We start from the raw sequence: 22,016 nt of genomic DNA on the forward strand, positions 1-22,016 counted from the left end.
TGGAACTCAAGCATACCAGCTGTCACAATACCTAAAAGAGAACCTGACGGTTAATTGTGTTGTTATAGTGATGCAGTTTGTTAAGCTTAACATTTGGGATGGTTTGTATTCACATATATATATATATATATATATATATATATATATATATATATATATATATATATATATATATATATATATATATATATATTTGCTTTTCTATAATAGTTATTGATTTGCTATTTTAATATTACAGGAGTCGGTCAAGCTAAAAGTCATTTTGAAGTAACCAAAATGTTCATAAATTCTGACATTGTTGAAATTAATGAGTACAAGAAAAGGTTATTTTTTTTATTTATGTTATTTGTTTAATTTAGACTAACACAAATCCTATGATTTATGAAATCATTTTAAACATTACAGATTGAAATCTGATGACAATCTTGGTAAATCTGAAAAAAGCATTACTTCACTCCAAAGCTACTCTTCTTCATATATAAATGACTTTAAGGGAACTTTCCCATTAAAAACAATTTGTGAAATCACAGAACCGCTGAAGGTAGAATGCATTGTTTGATATCCTTTTACTTTTTTTACACTATGTATTTTCCTAACTTTAGATGCTATTAAATACAGGAAATGAAATTTTTGTTAGTTGCTTCAATCGTTAATATAAGACAGAATCTACACTGGTATTACGAAGCATGCTACAAATGTGGAAAAAAATAACTTCAGTTCCAAGACACAATCATTCGTATACCAACCCTCAGAAAATTACAGAAACTATTGTTGTTCAGTGTAAAGATCCAAGTTGCAATAATTCGGATTTTCGTACAATTATCAAGTAAACACCTAAATATTTATATTAATTCTTTCAAACATTATAGATAATTTATATTTATCTAATTGTTTTTTTAAGGTATATAATTCCAATCAACGTACAAGATGGTACTGGCACCATTGGATTGACTCTTTTTGATAGAAAAGCAAAGAGGTTGTTAGATATAAGTGCATATGAGTTGAAAAAGATACATGAAGCGGTATATTGTGTTGTCATATATTAATATCATAAGACATTTAATTTGTTAATATTTATTAAAAATCTTCTTACAGGCTGGAGACAGTGATGCACTATTTCCAATGCAACTTAACGTGTTGAAAAACCGCAAGTTTGCTTTTCTTGTAGATATTACAAAATACAATGTCAACAACTATAATAATATCTACACCATTCTCAAGCTTACAGAAGATGTATCCATTGTTTCAGAATTGGAAAGTAAATTAGAACTTATGGTACAAAACATTTTAGGGTTCAGCAATTATATTTGTTGACTATGTAAACACATAACGATTAACATATTTCCATTTACTTTTGTAGAGTATTGAATCTGTCTCCTTAAATCAAGTGTCTTTGGAATCAGATGATGTTGTACAGCCTGTTCAAAAGGTTTTTCAATTTCTTTCCTTAAGTTTTATTTATATTTAATTGTTCCAATTAAATACTTATTTTTTTAAAATAAATTTAGGATGTCATCTCACAAACAGATGAAAGCTTTACACCATCAACAGTTGATAAATCAACCGCAACAAGACCTAGCAAAATATCAACTAGCGCAACCTCCAAGACATTTATGACGTTGATTCTGGAGATGATTTAAGTTCAACTAAGGCTAAAAGAAAATCAATCGGAGAGAAAACTCCACTCTTAATTCCAAAAGTCGAGAAGTGAGTTGGTTTTGGTTATAACACACATTTACTATATAAACAATGTTGCTTATGGTTTTAAACATATTTTGATTGGTTGGTATGCTTCTTATTTTTAGATATTTAGGATGTCAATTATTATTTGTTTTGGATATATTTGGGTATTTTATTGTTTTAAAGTGGACAAGTTAGTTAATTTATGTTTTAACACACGTTTAATATATTTTGATGTTGCTTTGGTTTTAAAGATATTTTGAATGTTTGGTATGCTTTTTATTTTTAGAAATTAAGGATGTCATTTATTATTTGTTTTGAATATATTTGGATATTTTATTGTTTTAAAGTGGACAAGTTAGTTGGTTTTGATTTTAACACACGCTTTATATATTTTGATGATGCTTTGGTTTAAAAGATATTTTGATTTGGGGATAAAAAGCTAAAATCTCTTTAATTAAATATAATCTTCTTTTAAAAGTTTAACTAAGGCATAGTTTCAATTTTGATTTGATTTGCATTTGTGTCCAGATTATGTAGAACCGTAATAGTTAACATTTTGTTTAAATTATGTGAATGTTGTCATAAGCATATTTTAATTGAACAAAACTCTACTTGACGTAGTCACAAAAAAAATTAATAAATTAATAAATTGTTTGAACCTATAGCTTTCAATAAAGGATGATATAAAGTTTTAAAAAACTTGTAACACAATGAACAAAGGAAGATTATGTTTACATTTTGGCAATTTTACTTATTATTTTGGTCACGTTAGTGTCTAACATTTTGATGGATCATGAATTTAATTTCTTGAACTAATAATACATTTGTCAATTTAGTCATTTAGATGCTTTCTTTTGATAAATTTGACAACTATATTTTAATTTTTTTATTGTTATTACGGAATTATCTTGAAACCTACCTAATTGCACCATTTTACTTTATTCTGTTTTCCAAATTATTATGGAGTTCTTTTTTTATTATTATTATCGATCCTACATTATAATAAACGACAAAGTATTATTATTGCATTGTACTTTATTTTTTTCTCCAAATTATTATGGCATTCTACTTTTTTATGGTAAAAATGGTTGTTTTGCCATAAGGTGACAATGGTTTTTTTAAAAACGTTGATTTACATGCAAAAAGAGCATTTTAAAGCAATTTATAGCATTTTAAACAAAAAAGTTTATATCAAGTACAATTGACTAAAATGAGCACATTCTTGTCAAAATAAGACAATTTGACAAAGTGAAATTCGTAAACATATGGCTTGTGTTGGCATTTGATAAAAATTGTGTAAACCGAACATATTTTGGTCAAAATGGGATTGTTTTAGTAAGGTGAAAATGTTGCAACAATTGCATTTTGAAAGCATTTTATAGCAATGTATTTATAATACAAATGGTATTTTAATATAAAATAAAAATGGATTAAAAATAACCATGATATAGTTACAGATAACATTCAATGTTGTATAAAATAAACTTTTTGCAAAGTTATGATTAATTATTATGATTTTTAGTCTTTATTTTTATTTTGTAGCCTAAATTTCGGTAATCCCTTATTAAATTCAAATCATATGTTAATATGTAATTAATTTGTGATCTATTAAATCCCATAAAATCAGGAACATATACTTATCCAATAAAAATTCAACAACAATAAATTCATAAAATCTGGTAGTATATTATAAAGATATTATTATGTGAATAAGGTTATATCTCTAAATATACCTCATAACGTGAAAACAATCATTTTGAAAATCCTCATTCGTCTTCTTTGTCTTTGAATTGGATATGCAATTCTTATTTCCTCAAAGTTATAGCAATCTGCTTCATAGAAGTTGTATTCCTCATTTCAGTTCAGATGTTAACTGCTTTTCATTTTAAAGCCCTCTTACTTCCTGCAAGATTTCAATATTCATATACCAGGTTAGTCTTTTGAGTTATAATAACATTGGTTTCTGTATGGATTTATTTATGAACATTGAAAGTCAATTGATTTATTGTATTCCATTCCCATACTCATTTGCAACTAAGTGTTGGAACAGAATTGAATTCCAATTCCAACCAAACTAAAAAAACATCAATCAAAAGCCATCTAATCTAAGAAAATATTATTTACCTGGTACAGTTCCATCAAGTTGTTAAAGCTCTAATCGTTTGAAACAAGGTTTTTGAATCTCTTTCATCTGTCACAATATCTGCAAATACTGTAAAAAATGTGTTATCTATTGTGAAACAGATTTCACAAACTCAAGTTTATTCCAAATATGTACATACTCGGAAAAAAATGTGTTACCTGTTTTAAATAGACATTCATTCCAACGATTTTTTCTTCATGGTTTCCATGGAGAACTAGGATTTTACCCCCTCATATCATCCCAACAATTAATTGTTTGAAATTGGGGAAAGAACAATTCGAAATAAAATAAGCCCTAGGTTCGAAATGACGATGAAGACCGGTGATGCACATCAGGGAAGGAATTGAGGTAGGCAGTAGAATAAGGAGATTCGGGGTTAGGATCGTCTATTCTCATGGAAACGGAGACTATGTCGTATGAGGATAGCTCAATGTAGATGAAATCCTCAAGTTTCCATTTCATGAGTTGTTGAAGACAATCGATGGTGGCTGAATCGATGAAATAAGTTGAGGGCTAACCGGCGAGTGAGTGATAGGAACACACACACAGAAAGAGAAATATAGAGAGAGTGAGTGTAGACGAAGATGTCTATAAAAAGAGAGTTGATGTGAGATTATTGCGATTTCTTGACCTGATTTCTTTCTGCATATACAACACATTTCACATCTGACAGTAAGTGTGGGTATTGACTATTATTTGGATCCCTTCTATCCATATTTAGCTTTGGATATACCAAAAGTCATGTTAACTTTAATATATTTAATTAAATACACTTTTACACATTATAAACAAATATAAATTATAAACAAATATAAAGTTTGATTTTATATTATTTAAAATCTTAAAATGATTTAAACTGAGTTATTCTTTAATAAAATAATACATCACTAAATTTATATTTGTAGATTTACAAAACCATTGTGTTAAACAAATACATAAAAAATTATATAATCCATCGTATAATGTTAATTTGATATTTCTTAAATATTTCAATTTTTAAAATAATATTATTTATCTTTTAAAGTTGCAGACATAAAATTTATTTCCGTTCTAAAAAGACTACAAAAATTAATACTTCAACAACTACAGCGGTTAATACTTCAATTAACAAAAGTAACTTTTCAAATAAATTTACTTTATTATTATTATTTCTTATTTTTTAACTAAAAACAAGTTTATTTAAATATTTAACATATATATTCACATAAAAAATAGATAATTTGTCAAGTACTTCGTCCCCTGCAAATCAATATTCTTCTAAATTGGTAACCGATGCTTACAAAGGTACGCTTATTTATTCCATTGTATTATATAATCGTATTATTTACCTAATTTCACATTTCATATCATATCTTATGTGTTCTTATGCAGAAAAAAAAAAGAATAACATGTACCACATGCAAGCCCGAGAGAAAAGAAGACAAAGAAAAATATATTTGGAAAATAAAAGATCGAAGAAAATGAAAACAACATTGAACGTTCCAAGTACATCAATATTGCATCTCTTAAATAATATAATTAACTACATCCTATTATTATTTTATATTTTATGTTTTACTGTTACTTTGTTTTATACATATCTTTAAAAGTTTTATAAGTTGTTGTTATTTGCAGATCAATCGACCAACATTGTTGGGCAAACTCAACATGTCAATTCATTTACTTCACCTGGAATGCATACTACAACCATACAATACTCTCCTTCCTTGACAAATGTTAGAACTCCGTTATCTAACATTACAAATGTTAAAAATCCGTTATCTAACATTACAAATGGTAATTATTTATTGTTTTTAAAATATACTATTATCCATTTTGTATATATATATATATATATATATATATATATATATATATATATATATATATATATATATATGTATATATACTTATTATACTTATTATAATTTCTTTTGGTCAGATAACATCAGTATCGATAAATATGCCAATCCCAAAATACCAAACAGAAGACAGTGCTATGTACTTTCAAATGAAATGACATCAAAAAATGCATCTACAGTAACCACTTCTTCATCATCAATCAAGTTAAATCCAGGATGTCATAGATTAAAAACGAAGACAAGACATTTATCCCCTATCCCATTGATTGATTTGACAGAAGATGTAGAAAATATGCATCACGTGAACAATGAAAATCTTATAGTTGGTATCTCAAATGGTAATCAAAAAAATAATATCCATTTTACATTTCAAATACTATGTTGTATATACTTATAAAATTCATTGATATTTTATTCAATGCTTTTATTTTACAGAATATTTGGATCATGGTGATCAAAATGTTGTATGTCAAACATGTCATGCAAAGTTATGGAGAAATGAATCCATTAGAGGTAAAGAAAAGGGGAACACAGATTATTCATTATGTTGTGCTTACGACAAAGTTCAACTTCCAGATTTAAAGAAAGCACCCCCGACTTATGAAACAATGTTCCGAAATATGGATTCAAAAAGCAAACACTTCATGAAAAACATTCGACGTTACAGTTCAATGTTTTCTTTTACGTCGATGGGTGGTAAAATTGATTCTTCAATCAATAGAGGAAACGCTCCATACATTTTCAGATTGAGTGGTCAAAATTATCATAGTATTGGAAGTCTTTTACCAGCAAAAGGATCGGAACCAAAATTCTCTCAGTTATACATTTATGACACTGACAACGAAATTACAAATAGACAAAGATCTTTTCGGTATTTTTTTCAAACTTCTTATTCATAATTTATTATTATTAATATATATATATATATATATATATATATATATATTACTAATATTATGTATAAATTTATTTATTTTAATGGGGAAAAGGATCAATCAACATCAATTAATAGTGATATTATTGAAGATATTAAGGTGATGTTGGATTCAAATAATGTCTTGGTTAGATCTTATAGGATGGTAAGAGATACTTTTCAGAAAAATCCAGAAGTTGATATGAAATTACGACTTATCGGGAGAAGGGATCAAGATGGAAGAACATATAACCTACCGACTGCTTCTGAGGTTGCTACTTTAATTATTGGTGACATTTCTGATTCAATCGAAAAGAGGGACATCGTCGTTCAAACAAAAAATGGTTCTTTACAACGCATCAGTGAATTGCATCCTTCGTACCTTCTTCTCCAATATCCATTGCTATTTCCATATGGGGATGATGGTTACAGTGTTGACATTCTTCATAGAGGTGTGTCATTTACGACCGAAAGCAAGCGTGCGAAATGTACAATGAGAGAATATTTCGCTTATAGGATTCAATACAGAGATCATTCGTTCTCTCTCATACTTAATTCAAAAAGGTTGTTTCAACAGTTTCTGGTAGATGCCTATACTATGATGGAAACAGAGAGATTGTACTACATACGTAGGCAACAACATGTTCTTAGATGTGATTCTTATGAAAATTTACGTAACCAAAAAGCTCAGGGAACGACTGATATCTCGAATGTCGGCCAACGTGTCATATTACCTTCGTCCTTTACCGATGGTGCGCGCTATATGCTGCAAAACTATTTGGATGCCATGTCACTATGTAAATGGTTTGGATATCCTGATTTCTTCATAACCTTTACGTGTAATCCCAAATGGCCTGAGATTAAAAGGTTTCTTAAGGATACTTCACTTCAACCAAAAGACAGGCCTGATATACTATGTAGGTTGTTCAAGATCAAGCTTGATGCATTCATTAAAGACTTAAGGGAGAATCAAATTTTCGGCAAAGTTCAAGCATGTGATTAAAAATATATTTATTAAATTTTTGTAAAACATTGATCTTATTAATATATTTTAAATATTTTTTTAAAATCTAATTACATTTTCTTTTTTTGGCAAATTCTTTTATAGATGTTTATACCATTGAATTTCAAAAAAGAGGTTTGCTGCATAGTCATATATGTCTATTCATGCATTCTGACAACAAGCTACCAAGTGTTGAATGTATCGATCCGATAATTTCAGCAGAGATACCAGACAGAATTGAAGATCCTGATTTGTATTCACTTGTGAATGAGTTTATGATTCATGATCCATGTGGAGCTGAAAATATGAATTGTCCATGCATGGTGGATAAAAGGTGTTCTAAAAACTTTCCAAAACAATTATGTAATCATTCGTCTGTTGATCATAATGGTTTTCCGTTATATAGGCGAAGAAACGATGGTCATTTTGTTGAAAAATCAGGTGTAAGGTTGGATAATAGAAATGTTGTTCCATACAACAAATATCTATTGAAAAGATACCAGGCACATATTAATATTGAATGGTGCAATCAGGGATCTTCTATAAAGTATTTGTTTAAATACATAAATAAGGGTCCTGATAGAGCTACAGTTGCTGTTGTACCAACCAACAATGAATGTGAAAATAACAATGCAGTCGATGAAATAGCTGAATATTACGATTGTAGATATTTATCACCATGTGAAGCATCATGGCGAATTTTTACATATGATGTTCATTGCAGATATCCTTCTGTTCTCAAACTACCTTTTCATCTTCCTAATCAACAGCAGATTGTATATGGCGAAGACGATGATATTGATGATGTTCTTGACAAACCTTCTGTTGCGGCTTCAATGTTCACATCTTGGATGAAGTGTAATTCAATCAACAGTGAAGCACGGAAACTCACATATGTTGAATTTCCTACAAAGTTTGTTTGGGTATCAAATGGTCGGTTTTGGAAGCGAAGGAAAGTAGGAAAAGCCATCGGTAGAATTCATTTGGTTTCACCTAAACTAGGTGAAGCATATTTCTTAAGGATTCTTTTAAATAAAGTAAAAGGTCCAACATCATTTGATGATATTCGCACGGTAAATGGTGAAACACATTCTTCTTTTAGAGATGCTTGTTATGCACTCGGGCTATTAGATGATGACAAGGAATACATTGAGGCAATTAAAGAAGCAAGTCATTATGGATCTGGTTTTTATCTACGCTTCTTATTTGCTACATTGTTGATGTGTAATAGTATGTCTAAACCAGAGGTCGTTTGGGAAAATACATGGGAATATCTAGCAGATGGAATTCTATATAACCAACGACAAAGATTTAAGTCTGCAGGTATTGCATTTTTTTCTTATGTTTTTTTTAAATTAATTTATTTTTATTATCCAACACCCATTAAATATTTAGTAATAAAATTATTAAATATTGAACACATATTTTATTAATTATTTAATATTTTCGTGCAGAATTGTCACTCGGAGTACATGAACTTAAAATCTTAACTTTGTTCGAAATAGAACAAATTTTACTTCGAAACAACTCTACTCTCAAAAACTTCAAAAACATGCCATACCCAGATGTTGAATCCGTTTTTTCTTCAAATAATCGACTTATCACCGAGGAGCTAGATTACGACATTCCCGTTATAAAGAATGACTATGATCGTATGTTTCTTTCATTAACAAATGAGCAACGTTGTAACGACCCAATTTTTACGTCCGAAAATTTCATTTTTAAAATATTACTTTAGAAAACATTAATAAATAAAAACATTGTCTAAATAAAAGAAACATTGTTTGTTCACACCATAACACATTGCAACCGTGTTCTAAAAAGCCACACCATACATCCCATCAAATTATCAGAGTACAGTCCCAGTAAATCTCATAAATGCGGAAACCAAAGAGTGTGTGTATGACGTGCCGCTACCGCGCCGGCTCCTTCCCCTTCGATGCAGAGGTACCTGAAAACAAAACTGTAAACGTAAGCACAAAGCTTAGTGAGTTCCCCCAACGTACCGCATACCATACTAACACATAACATATATACTGCCAGGCTATTCTGGGGTGCCTGACTACCCGGTACGGCCATTTTGGGGTGCCGACCTACCCGTGTCAAGCCATTCTGGGGTGCTGACCTACCCATACGGCCATTCTGGGGTGCCGTCTTACCCGTGTCAAGCCATTCTGGGGTGCTGACTACCCATCGGTCCTGACAACCGATCCTCGGGGACTATTTCACCCCTACTACTATGATCACATAACAAGCCAGCATGCAAACATATCATCACATACTGTCAGACATATCTGGGGTGTCTGACTACCCTTCGGTCCTAACGACCGAACTTTACTACTATCACAGACAACATATCATGCTAGCATATAACATATCAGGTAATAGCAAACTTAGATGATATCACAAAGACAATCATCTACCATACATCTCCTACTAGTGGGTCGGCATTGTGGCCTTAGACCCACCGCTACTGGAAGGTAACTCACCTCGAAGTAGCTGCTGAACCGATCGGGAACTAACTGACTGCTGCTGCTCCGGGAGTCCTCCGGCTGCAATTTCCACGACATACTCAATCAAACACTGCTAACTATCCTTTAGGTAAAATGACCATTTCACCCATGACCATGCCCTAAGTCAAAGTCAGAGTCAACTTTCAGTTGACCCGACTCGCCGAGTTGGCTTTCCAACTCGCCGAGTCCCTGCCCAAACGACTGCCCTGAATCCCGATCCTACCCGTCGAGTTAGGCGACGACTCGACGGGTTCATCTTCTTAACCATATTCAAGTCCTTCATCCTACTCGCCGAGTCGTATGAACAACTCGTCGAGTTCGTCTTCATCCGATGAACACTTTATGCTAAGACTCGCCGAGTTGTATGAACAACTCGTCGAGTCTGTTCTTGAGCTATGAAGATTGCCTTGGACTCGCCGAGTCAGGGCATTGACTCGCCGAGTCCTAACATGGGTGAGTTCAGCTCCCCACTCACCGAGTCACCCCCTGTGACTCAAGGCTCAACTCGACACACGAAGAAGGGACCAATTCTGTGACTCGCGACCAGACTCGCCGAGTCACCTATGCGACTCGCCGAGTCGTCGCCATGCACTCCTTAAATATACCGATTTGCTCGATTCCAGACCATGCCATTCATAGATCTGGGCTTCTAGGACACGAATCACACGTAAAGTTTCCAACTTTACGTGTGGATATCCACCAATAAGGATTATAAGGCTCAAAATGTCCCAAAATGGTAGATCTAGGGCTAACAAGCCTTATGGGGCCAAAAAGCTAACAGAATTGAGCTCCTGGAGCTCAATCTTACATAGATCCAAAGGCCAAACGCCTTATTACAACATATAACAAACATGCAACTTGGGAAATTGACCAAGAAGGACCCAAATGAAGTTTTAAGCATAGAACCAAGGGGAAAACGGGTTATACCTCAAATGAAATGTTGAAATGACACAAGGGTGGCTGATCTCCTTCTCCTCCTCTTGATCTACTCCTCTTACACTTCAAAACCTTCAAGAACACACCAAGAATACTTCAAACTCTCAAGAAGACAAGGGGAAAACGATGTAGGGGGAGTTCTGGGGTGAATGGGGACGAGTTGGGGCGGAATGAGGGTTTAAATAGGGTGCAAACCCTTGAAACTTAGGGTTTCATCCCGCAGCGGTGACTCGCCGAGTCCAGGATATGGACTCGTCGAGTCGCCTACTTAAAACGCGTCCTGAGTCCCGTCCCTACTCGGCGAGTCGGACCCTATGACTCGCCGAGTCTAAGGCTAAATTAACGCAATGCTCAAATAAAATTCACATACCGGGAACCAGGTGCTACAATTCTCCCCCACTTATTTTAGACTTCGTCCTCGAAGTCTGCTGCCTGATCCTGGAACAGCTCGGGGTAGTGCTCCATCATCTCGTCTACCGGCTCCCAAGTCCACTCTGAACCCTTGCGGTGCTGCCATTGCACCTTCACTAGCTCCACCCTCTTGCTCCTTAAATCCTTCGACTTCCTGTCGAGGATGGCGACTGGGCGCTCGATGTAGTTCAGGCTGTCATCAACCTGAATATCCTCCAAAGGTACTACTGCAGAATCGTCCACTAGGCACTTCCGCAACTGCGAAACATGGAAAGTGCTGTGGATCTGGCTAAGCTCGGCTGGCAGATCCAGCCTATATGCTACCTTGCCCACCCGGGCTAAGACCCTGAACGGTCCGATGAATCGCGGGCCCAACTTGCCCCGCTTCCTGAATCGGATGACGCCTTTCCACGGCGACACCTTCAGGAGGACCATATCCCCGACCTGGAACTCTAAATCGGATCGACGCTGGTCGGCATAACTTTTCTGTCGACTCTGAGCAGTCTGAAGCCTGCTCCGGACCTGCTGTATCCTCTCAGTCGTCTTGAGCACCACTTCGGTGCTTCCCATAACTCTCTGGCCAACCTCACCCCAGCATATCGGGGTCCTACACCTCCGTCCGTACAACATCTCGAAAGGAGGGCGGTCGATACTCGCGTGATAGCTGTTGTTGTAGGAGAACTCAGCCAAAGGTAGATAGGTATCCCAGCTACCACCGAAATCCAAAACACACGCCCGCAACATGTCCTCCAAAGTCTGGATGGTCCGCTCACTCTGTCCATCTGTCTGCGGGTGAAAGGCGGTGCTGAAATGCAGACGAGTGCCCAACTCGTCATGGAATCTCTTCCAAAACCTGGAAGTAAAACGCACATCCCTGTCTGAGATCACCGATACTGGCACCCCATGCCGTGCCACAACCTCCCTGATATAAATGTCGGCCAATTTCTCGGCCGATATGCTCTCCGGAATCGGAATAAAGTGAGCACTCTTGGTCAATCTATCCACGATGACCCAAATCGAATCCACTCCACGTGCGGTCCTGGGAAGCTTTGTGATAAAATCCATCGTGATATCTTCCCACTTCCACAGTGGAATGTCCAACGGCTGCATCTTGCCATGCGGCCTCTGATGTTCGGCCTTGACCTTCCTGCAGGTCAAGCACCGCTCGACGTACCATGCCACATCCCGCTTCATGCAGGGCCACCAATAGTCTAGACGAAGATCCCTATACATCTTCGTCGCCCCGGGATGAATGGAGAATCGGGACTTGTGCGCCTCCTCCATCAAAATCTGGCGCACGCCCCCGTGATACAGCACCCACACCCTACGGTGTAGTGTCAATAACCCTCGGCTATCATAATCGAAGGAGGAAACCTGACCTACTACGCGCTCGCTCTTCTGATGCTCCTCCTTGATAGCCTCCTGTTGAGCTTCCCGAATCTGCTCCAACAGGGGAGTCACCACAGTCATCCTCAAACAGGCGTCCCTGATCGGCGCCGTCTTGCGGCTAAGCGCATCGGCCACCACATTGGCCTTTCCCGGGTGGTAAAGGATCTCGCAATCATAATCCTTCACCACATCCAACCACCGACGCTGCCTCATGTTCAGATTCGGCTGGTCCATGAGGTACCTCAAGCTCTTGTGGTCCGTGTAGATGGTACACCGAACCCCATAGAGGTAATGTCGCCAAATCTTGAGGGCAAATACCACCGCCCCCAACTCCAAATCGTGCGTCGGGTAGTTCGCCTCGTGAGGCTTGAGCTGCCTCGAAGCGTAAGCAATGACATGCCCCCTTTGCATCAACACCGCGCCCAACCCAGAAATGGACGCATCGCAATAAACCACGAAATCCTCTACGCCCTCTGGCAGGGCTAAGATCGGCGCCTCACACAATCTCTGTCTCAGCATCTCAAATGCAGCCTGCTGCTCGGGTCCCCACCGAAAGACCACGGCTTTCTTCGTCAGCCGCGTCAGGGGCACGGCTATCTTGGAGAAATCCTGGATAAATCTCCGATAGTAGCCTGCCAATCCTAGGAAGCTCCGAATCTCAGATGGGGACTTCGGAACCTCCCATCTCATCACGGCCTCGACCTTGGCCGGATCGACCAGAATCCCGTTCTGGTTGACGAGGTGCCCCAGAAATTGCACCTCGCGCAACCAAAACTCACACTTGGAGAACTTGGCATACAAGCTCTCCCTCCTCAGGGTCTCTAACACCTCTCTCAAATGCTCCTCATGATCCTCCCGGGTCTTGGAATAAACCAAGATATCATCGATAAAGACTATCACAGACCGATCCAGCATCGGTCTGCATACACGGTTCATGAGGTCCATGAACGCGGCAGGAGCATTGGTGAGCCCAAACGGCATCACCACAAACTCGTAATGGCCATAGCGCGTCCGAAACGCGGTCTTCTGCATGTCCTCCTCCCTGACCCTCATCTGATGATAACCCGAACGCAAATCAATCTTGGAAAACCAAGATGCGCCCTGAAGCTGGTCAAAGAGGTCATCAATCCTCGGAAGCGGGTAACGGTTCTTCACCGTTACCTTGTTCAGCTCCCGATAATCTATACACATCCGATGCGACCCATCCTTCTTCTTCACAAACAGAATCGGGGCTCCCCAGGGCGAACTGCTCGGCCGAATAAATCCCTTGTCCAGCAGCTCCTGCAGCTGCGTAGACAACTCCTGCATCTCGGGAGGCGCCAACCGATACGGTGCTTTGGCTATCGGAGCCGCACCGGGAATGAGGTCAATCCTGAACTCCACCTGTCGCTCCGGAGGTATCCCAGGTAGTTCCTCCGGGAAAACATCAGCAAAATCTCGAACTACCGGGACCTCGCTCACGGTCGCCCTACCCGCCTCCCGGGTGTCCATCACGTACGCGACATAACCCGCGCATCCCTGCTGAAGGTAGCGCCTAGCCCTCGCTGCTGAACATACAGTGGGTCCACACTGCGGCCGCTCTCCATGAATCACCAACTTTCCCCCACTTGGGGTCTTGACTCGCACTAGCTGCTGCGCGCAATCTATCACTGCCCCATTAGGGCTCAACCAATCCATACCAATAATCACCTTGTTCCCACGCAATGGAATGGGAACCAAGTCTACCAGGTAACACTCCTCAAACAGTCGCAGGACACAATCTCGAAACACCCTCGATGCTCGCACCGATCGATCATCGGCAATCTCTACCTCTAATGGGCAAACTAACTCGCCTGAAGTCTCATGAAATCTCTTGCTAAGAGCAAGAGAAACGAACGATCGGGATGCACCCGAGTCGAACAATACCTGAACCGGGATGCCGTTCACATGGAACGATCCTAATACACACGCAAACACACAGAGCACATATCAATATCATAACAACGAAAATAAAAATAGAAGGAAGGAATCATACCCGTCACCACATCGGGCGCGGCGCGTGCCTCCTCGGCAGTCAACTGAAATGCCCGACTCCTCACCACTGGAGCCTCTGCCTTGCCCTGACGGCCATCCGTGATCCGCAGGGTCGCTGGAGCTGGCGCCTTCACTGGCGCTGAAGCTGTCAACATGGGGCAATTGGCCTTCTTGTGGCCCCTCTGGTTGCAGTGGAAACACAGCAACTCCGATGTCTGAATAACGGTCGCAGGAGCAGTGCAATCCCTGCTGATATGCCCAAACTTGCCGCACTTGTAGCAGCCTGACGATCCCATCCTGCACGCCCCCTCGTGCGGCCTGCCGCACCTCCTGCAGCGGCTCGGTCCCGACTGGCCTTTCGGCCTCCCATCTGATCCCTTGGGCTTCTTCCCCGAAGCCCCTGATGCCTGACCATCCTCAAGTTTCCGTTTCCGGATGTGCTCCAAATCTATCTCTCTCTCCCTAGCCCTGGCAATCATGGAGTCCAGGGTAGGGCAAGCCGAAAAGCTAACATGCTCCCGAATGTCAGCTCGTAGCATGTCGTGGTAACGAGTCCTCCTCATATCCTCGTCACCTGCATACTGGGGCACCAATAAAGCCCTCTCCCGAAACTTGGCGGTGATCTCCGCCACGGTCTCTGTCGTCTGCCTCATATCTAAGAACTCCCTGGCCAGCTGCTGAAGCTCGACCGCTGGCGCGAACTCTGCCCTGAACCTAGTCACGAAGTCCGACCAGGTCATTGCCTCGACAGCCGAGGCTCCCATCGAGTCACCCACTGACTCCCACCAATCTCGGGCCCGGTCCCGTAAACACCCTGCTGCGTACCTCACCTTCGACCCCTCAGGGCAGAAGCTGATCAACTGGGCGGACTCGATATCCGCAATCCACCGCCTGGCGACAATGGGGTCCTTCACCCCATGGAAATCCGGCGCACCACTGCTCCTGAAGTCCTTGAAGGACAGTGTGCGAGATCCTGACTGGCTAGAGGCCAAGTCGCTCCTGAATGCCCGTAGGCGATCCTCCATCATCTCAACGATCCCTTCCTTGATCGACCCAAAGATGATGGGGGTCGACTCAAGGATGCCCCTAGTGATCTCCGACGTGATGAACTCACGTAGCCTCTCCTCAATCGGCTCGGTGCCAGATCCCGAACCTGACCCCTCTCCTGACCCGCCATCTGTCGGTCTCGATCGAAGTACCACCATTCTGCAAAACATCAATAATAATCATTAGTGGTACTGCTACTTCCTGAGGGATCTCAACTACTTACAGGTTCCTTGGTTTCGTCTTGGCCTTCCTCGGCTCGGGTACGGATCCTCTGCTTTCAGTAGTACGGGCCCATACTACCTTCCACATCTATCCGTACCTTCTCCGAGGAATTCCTCGACCCCACCAACTCCCCTCTACTACTGCTACTCTCCGATATTCTCACCCTAGGCTTGCCCTAGGGAGAACCCAAGTTCAACACAACTGGTCCTCAGCTGCTGTAGGTCTCCTCATAATGCCAGTTAGCCACCACCTAAGCACCATCACATGTAATGAGGATTAGATAATCCTTCAAGTAAAAGATCCGTCCCTACAACGGTTGGACTCAAACAAGAGCTGCGCAATAGGGCCAGTTCCAACACTTTGGGATTATTCAACCCTGATTACATGTGGTGTGACGTGTTTACCTAGTGGCTCACTCCCATTACTCAGAATCCCACCAAGCACGAAGCAAGCAGCATTCAGATAAGGGTAACAATCTCAACTAACTCCATCCACTTTCAGGAACTGAGCTAGCATAAGGTGCTAAGCTCATACTACCAGGCATAACCTAAACAGGCTACCCTACTGCTGTCTACTCAATTCTAGCATGCAATATTCAATAAGCTGGAACAAATAAGCAGGCACATAAGGCATCACTCCTAGATCCTTAGCCTATTCTAGCATGCAATATTCATAAAGCTGATAACATAACATAAACTTGTATGGGTACTATGGGGAATACTTACTTGAGCTCGGTCGGTCGCGCACGTCACACACTTCGCTCCTTTTCAAAACTCTTTTCTCAATTTTAGAAAACATTTTCTTTTAGAAAATCTTTTAATCCCTCGATTTGAGTTCAGACACTCCCGAAGGTGTGTCCGAATCCCTCAAACCAGGGCTCTGATACCAACTTGTAACGACCCAATTTTTACGTCCGAAAATTTCATTTTTAAAATATTACTTTAGAAAACATTAATAAATAAAAACATTGTCTAAATAAAAGAAACATTGTTTGTTCACACCATAACACATTGCAACCGTGTTCTAAAAAGCCACACCATACATCCCATCAAATTATCAGAGTACAGTCCCAGTAAATCTCATAAATGCGGAAACCAAAGAGTGTGTGTATGACGTGCCGCTACCGCGCCGGCTCCTTCCCCTTCGATGCAGAGGTACCTGAAAACAAAACTGTAAACGTAAGCACAAAGCTTAGTGAGTTCCCCCAACGTACCGCATACCATACTAACACATAACATATATACTGCCAGGCTATTCTGGGGTGCCTGACTACCCGGTACGGCCATTTTGGGGTGCCGACCTACCCGTGTCAAGCCATTCTGGGGTGCTGACCTACCCATACGGCCATTCTGGGGTGCCGTCTTACCCGTGTCAAGCCATTCTGGGGTGCTGACTACCCATCGGTCCTGACAACCGATCCTCGGGGACTATTTCACCCCTACTACTATGATCACATAACAAGCCAGCATGCAAACATATCATCACATACTGTCAGACATATCTGGGGTGTCTGACTACCCTTCGGTCCTAACGACCGAACTTTACTACTATCACAGACAACATATCATGCTAGCATATAACATATCAGGTAATAGCAAACTTAGATGATATCACAAAGACAATCATCTACCATACATCTCCTACTAGTGGGTCGGCATTGTGGCCTTAGACCCACCGCTACTGGAAGGTAACTCACCTCGAAGTAGCTGCTGAACCGATCGGGAACTAACTGACTGCTGCTGCTCCGGGAGTCCTCCGGCTGCAATTTCCACGACATACTCAATCAAACACTGCTAACTATCCTTTAGGTAAAATGACCATTTCACCCATGACCATGCCCTAAGTCAAAGTCAGAGTCAACTTTCAGTTGACCCGACTCGCCGAGTTGGCTTTCCAACTCGCCGAGTCCCTGCCCAAACGACTGCCCTGAATCCCGATCCTACCCGTCGAGTTAGGCGACGACTCGACGGGTTCATCTTCTTAACCATATTCAAGTCCTTCATCCTACTCGCCGAGTCGTATGAACAACTCGTCGAGTTCGTCTTCATCCGATGAACACTTTATGCTAAGACTCGCCGAGTTGTATGAACAACTCGTCGAGTCTGTTCTTGAGCTATGAAGATTGCCTTGGACTCGCCGAGTCAGGGCATTGACTCGCCGAGTCCTAACATGGGTGAGTTCAGCTCCCCACTCACCGAGTCACCCCCTGTGACTCAAGGCTCAACTCGACACACGAAGAAGGGACCAATTCTGTGACTCGCGACCAGACTCGCCGAGTCACCTATGCGACTCGCCGAGTCGTCGCCATGCACTCCTTAAATATACCGATTTGCTCGATTCCAGACCATGCCATTCATAGATCTGGGCTTCTAGGACACGAATCACACGTAAAGTTTCCAACTTTACGTGTGGATATCCACCAATAAGGATTATAAGGCTCAAAATGTCCCAAAATGGTAGATCTAGGGCTAACAAGCCTTATGGGGCCAAAAAGCTAACAGAATTGAGCTCCTGGAGCTCAATCTTACATAGATCCAAAGGCCAAACGCCTTATTACAACATATAACAAACATGCAACTTGGGAAATTGACCAAGAAGGACCCAAATGAAGTTTTAAGCATAGAACCAAGGGGAAAACGGGTTATACCTCAAATGAAATGTTGAAATGACACAAGGGTGGCTGATCTCCTTCTCCTCCTCTTGATCTACTCCTCTTACACTTCAAAACCTTCAAGAACACACCAAGAATACTTCAAACTCTCAAGAAGACAAGGGGAAAACGATGTAGGGGGAGTTCTGGGGTGAATGGGGACGAGTTGGGGCGGAATGAGGGTTTAAATAGGGTGCAAACCCTTGAAACTTAGGGTTTCATCCCGCAGCGGTGACTCGCCGAGTCCAGGATATGGACTCGTCGAGTCGCCTACTTAAAACGCGTCCTGAGTCCCGTCCCTACTCGGCGAGTCGGACCCTATGACTCGCCGAGTCTAAGGCTAAATTAACGCAATGCTCAAATAAAATTCACATACCGGGAACCAGGTGCTACAAACGTAACATTTTGCTAAACATCATGAGTGTTGTTCAAGAAAATAAAGGAGGTGTCTTCTTTGTTTATGGTTATGGTGGAACGGGCAAAACTTTTTTATGGAAAACAATATCTGCAGCAATTAGATCTGAAGGTAATATTGTCTTAAATGTTGCTTCAAGCGGTATTGCTTCCTTATTATTACCCGGTGGTAGAACAGCACACTCTCGATTTATACTTCCATTTGAACTTACAGAGGATTCTTTTTGTAAAATAAATCCAGACGGTGAGTTGGCTAACTTAATAAGAAAAACCTCTTTAATAATTTGGGATGAAGCACCTATGGTCCATAAGCATGCATTTGAAGCTTTAGATCGAACTTTGAAGGATTTGTTAAGGTGCGGAAATTCAACCATCTCAAATATTCCATTTGGAGGGAAAGTTATTGTCTTTGGAGGAGATTTTAGACAGATTCTACCTGTTGTTCCGGGTGGCAGTAGACAGAACATTGTAAATGCTTCTTTGAGTTCTTCATATTTATGGCAACATTGCAAAGTCCATAGATTAACAAAAAACATGAGGCTAACTGTTGGAAGGGATCAATCAAATATAGGAAAAATAAGAGATTTTGCAAATTGGTTGTTGGATATAGGAGAAGGAAAACTTGGTGGTCCTAACGACGGTGAAACGATTATCGATATTTCAGGTGATATTCTCATTAATGATTCACATGATCCTATAGGTTCCTTAATTGAGTTTGTATATCCTTCAATTTAGAGAACTATAGCGATATAAATTATTTCCAAGAAAGAGCGATACTTGCTCCAAAAAATGAAGTTGTCCAGGAAATAAACGACCGTCTGCTTAAGAAGTTTCCAGGAGATGAAGTTGAATATTTAAGTTCAGACAACATATGTGAATCCGAATTTGTCCATGATCAATTTGATGCAAATTTATACTCTCCTGATGTATTAAATGGTCTTAAAGTATCCGGTTTACCAAATCATAAGTTAGTTTTAAAAATTGGTGTTCCAGTAATGTTACTGAGAAATATTGATCAGAAAAACGGCTTATGTAATGGCACAAGACTACAGGTGTTATCATTGGGGAAACATGTTATTGAGGCACGTATAATAACTGGAACTAATATTGGAAACCGGACTTTTATTCCAAGAATGTCTTTAACTCCAAAAAAAAAGATTCCCTTCAAATTCACAAGAAGACAGTTTCCTTTGGCCGTATGTTTTGCAATGACTATTAATAAAAGTCAAGGACAATCGTTATCAAAGGTTGGTTTGTTTCTGAAAGATCCAGTTTTTTCACATGGACAATTGTATGTTGCATTATCTAGAGTTCAAAGCAGAGAGGGATTAAAATTATTAATTTTAGATAAACATGGCAAACTCACAAATAAAACTTCCAATGTTGTTTATAAGGAAGTTTTTCGAAATTTGTAGCCAACTTTTGTGTAGCATATTTTATTCATTTTTAGCACATCACACTTAATCCATGATATTACTTTATTTATTTATAATTACGTATTGTTGTATTTTATGTTAACTTCATTACACACATTGGTAATGCATCATCTGCGTATGTCCAACAAGAATCATCCACCAAAAATAAGCGTTTTCAAAAATCATTATTTCTAATTAAATACTTACCATTTAGTTTGTAACTAAATACTTACAAATAAAAAATTTATTGAAAAATGCAATAATACAAATCATAAGTTGTCAAACTTAATGAAATATTATTTTATTAAATAATTCATTTTTAAATTCAATTCAAAATCAACACCCGTGGGTTCCACGGGTTTTAACCTAGTAAATAATATACAAGCCTCGTATATTTGCAGCATAAATAAGTTTTACATTAGGTCCTTCATTTTATATATTGATTTCAGTTTTAATTATTTTCTTTTTTAATACAAATACTTATATATATATATATATATATATATATATATATATATATATATATATATATATATATATATATACACACACACAACGCCTTATATTTCCGTCATGGTTACATTTGCGTCTACCTATACATACAAACTATATATATATATATATATATATATATATATATATATATATATATATATATATATATATATAGGGTTAGATTATTTTGTTTTTAGTAACTATTGTGTGCCAGAATGCATAGATCTGGACCATTGGATGGAATATAATCAAATGCCATAATCTGAGGGTCTATGATAGTAGAATAGGATATCATGTACCATATAATCACATAAATTTGAGCATAAGGGCATTCAAGTCAATTAACCTATATTAAAAAAGGAAATTTTCGGATTTTTAGGGATAATTAATTCCTTTATTTTTAAAAATCTAAATATTTAAATTAATTTAAAATTAAAAATCCGATTTTTATTCTGTCAGAATGATAGAATTTTAACCATAAAGTAGTAAACATATTTTTCGATTTTATTCTGTCAGAATAACAGAATGTCAACCATAAACTAGTAAATATATTCTGAAAGAATACACAAAATCGATTCTTGAACTAATAATATACCAAATAATTACACTGTACGATTGTGATTCATTAAATTATAACAAACATTCTGAAAGAATACCAAGTATAATTCTTAAAAAATAACAACATTCTAGATGTCTTGTGTATGTTTGACCTCTAAGCCAATTCAAAATATGCTAGCATTCTATGAGATTGACATTTTGTGACATTGACATTCTGTCAGAATTGTATTGCATGAGATTGATTTTATACAAGGAGCCTTTCCCATCAGGTCTTCAAGCCATTCTTCAAGCCATTTCTATCACAAATTCATTGTCAAATACTTTGTAGTGATATACTTGTAACAACTGCACATTAAACATATAATTAATT

General features: G+C 38.7%; 1 protein-coding gene across 1 annotated transcript; it reads left to right on the forward strand.

The window, feature by feature from the left end:
* The first annotated feature begins 6,743 nt into the window (after positions 1-6,743).
* Positions 6,744-20,593, forward strand: LOC111912089 (uncharacterized). The gene is made up of 5 exons (XM_052771628.1): positions 6,744-7,575; positions 7,689-8,906; positions 9,038-9,235; positions 19,198-19,842; positions 19,914-20,593. The coding sequence occupies exons 1-5, from the start codon at positions 6,744-6,746 to the stop codon at positions 20,591-20,593; spliced, it is 3,573 nt and encodes a 1,190-aa protein (XP_052627588.1).
* Positions 20,594-22,016: the final 1,423 nt, after the last annotated feature.

Source organism: Lactuca sativa, chromosome 5 (genome assembly GCF_002870075.4).
Source record: "Lactuca sativa cultivar Salinas chromosome 5, Lsat_Salinas_v11, whole genome shotgun sequence".
NCBI lineage: Eukaryota > Viridiplantae > Streptophyta > Magnoliopsida > Asterales > Asteraceae > Lactuca > Lactuca sativa.

What these genes read in the sequence shown, in the direction of transcription:
- LOC111912089 (XM_052771628.1), top strand. Translation starts at nt 6,744, where the DNA reads ATGGTAAGAGATACTTTTCAGAAAAATCCAGAAGTTGATATGAAATTA. An exon ending in TTTCGGCAAAGTTCAAGCAT is followed by an intron (nt 7,576 to 7,688) that starts GTGATTAAAAAT and finishes ATTCTTTTATAG; the next exon opens with ATGTTTATACCATTGAATTT. An exon ending in ACAAAGATTTAAGTCTGCAG is followed by an intron (nt 8,907 to 9,037) that starts GTATTGCATTTT and finishes ATTTTCGTGCAG; the next exon opens with AATTGTCACTCGGAGTACAT.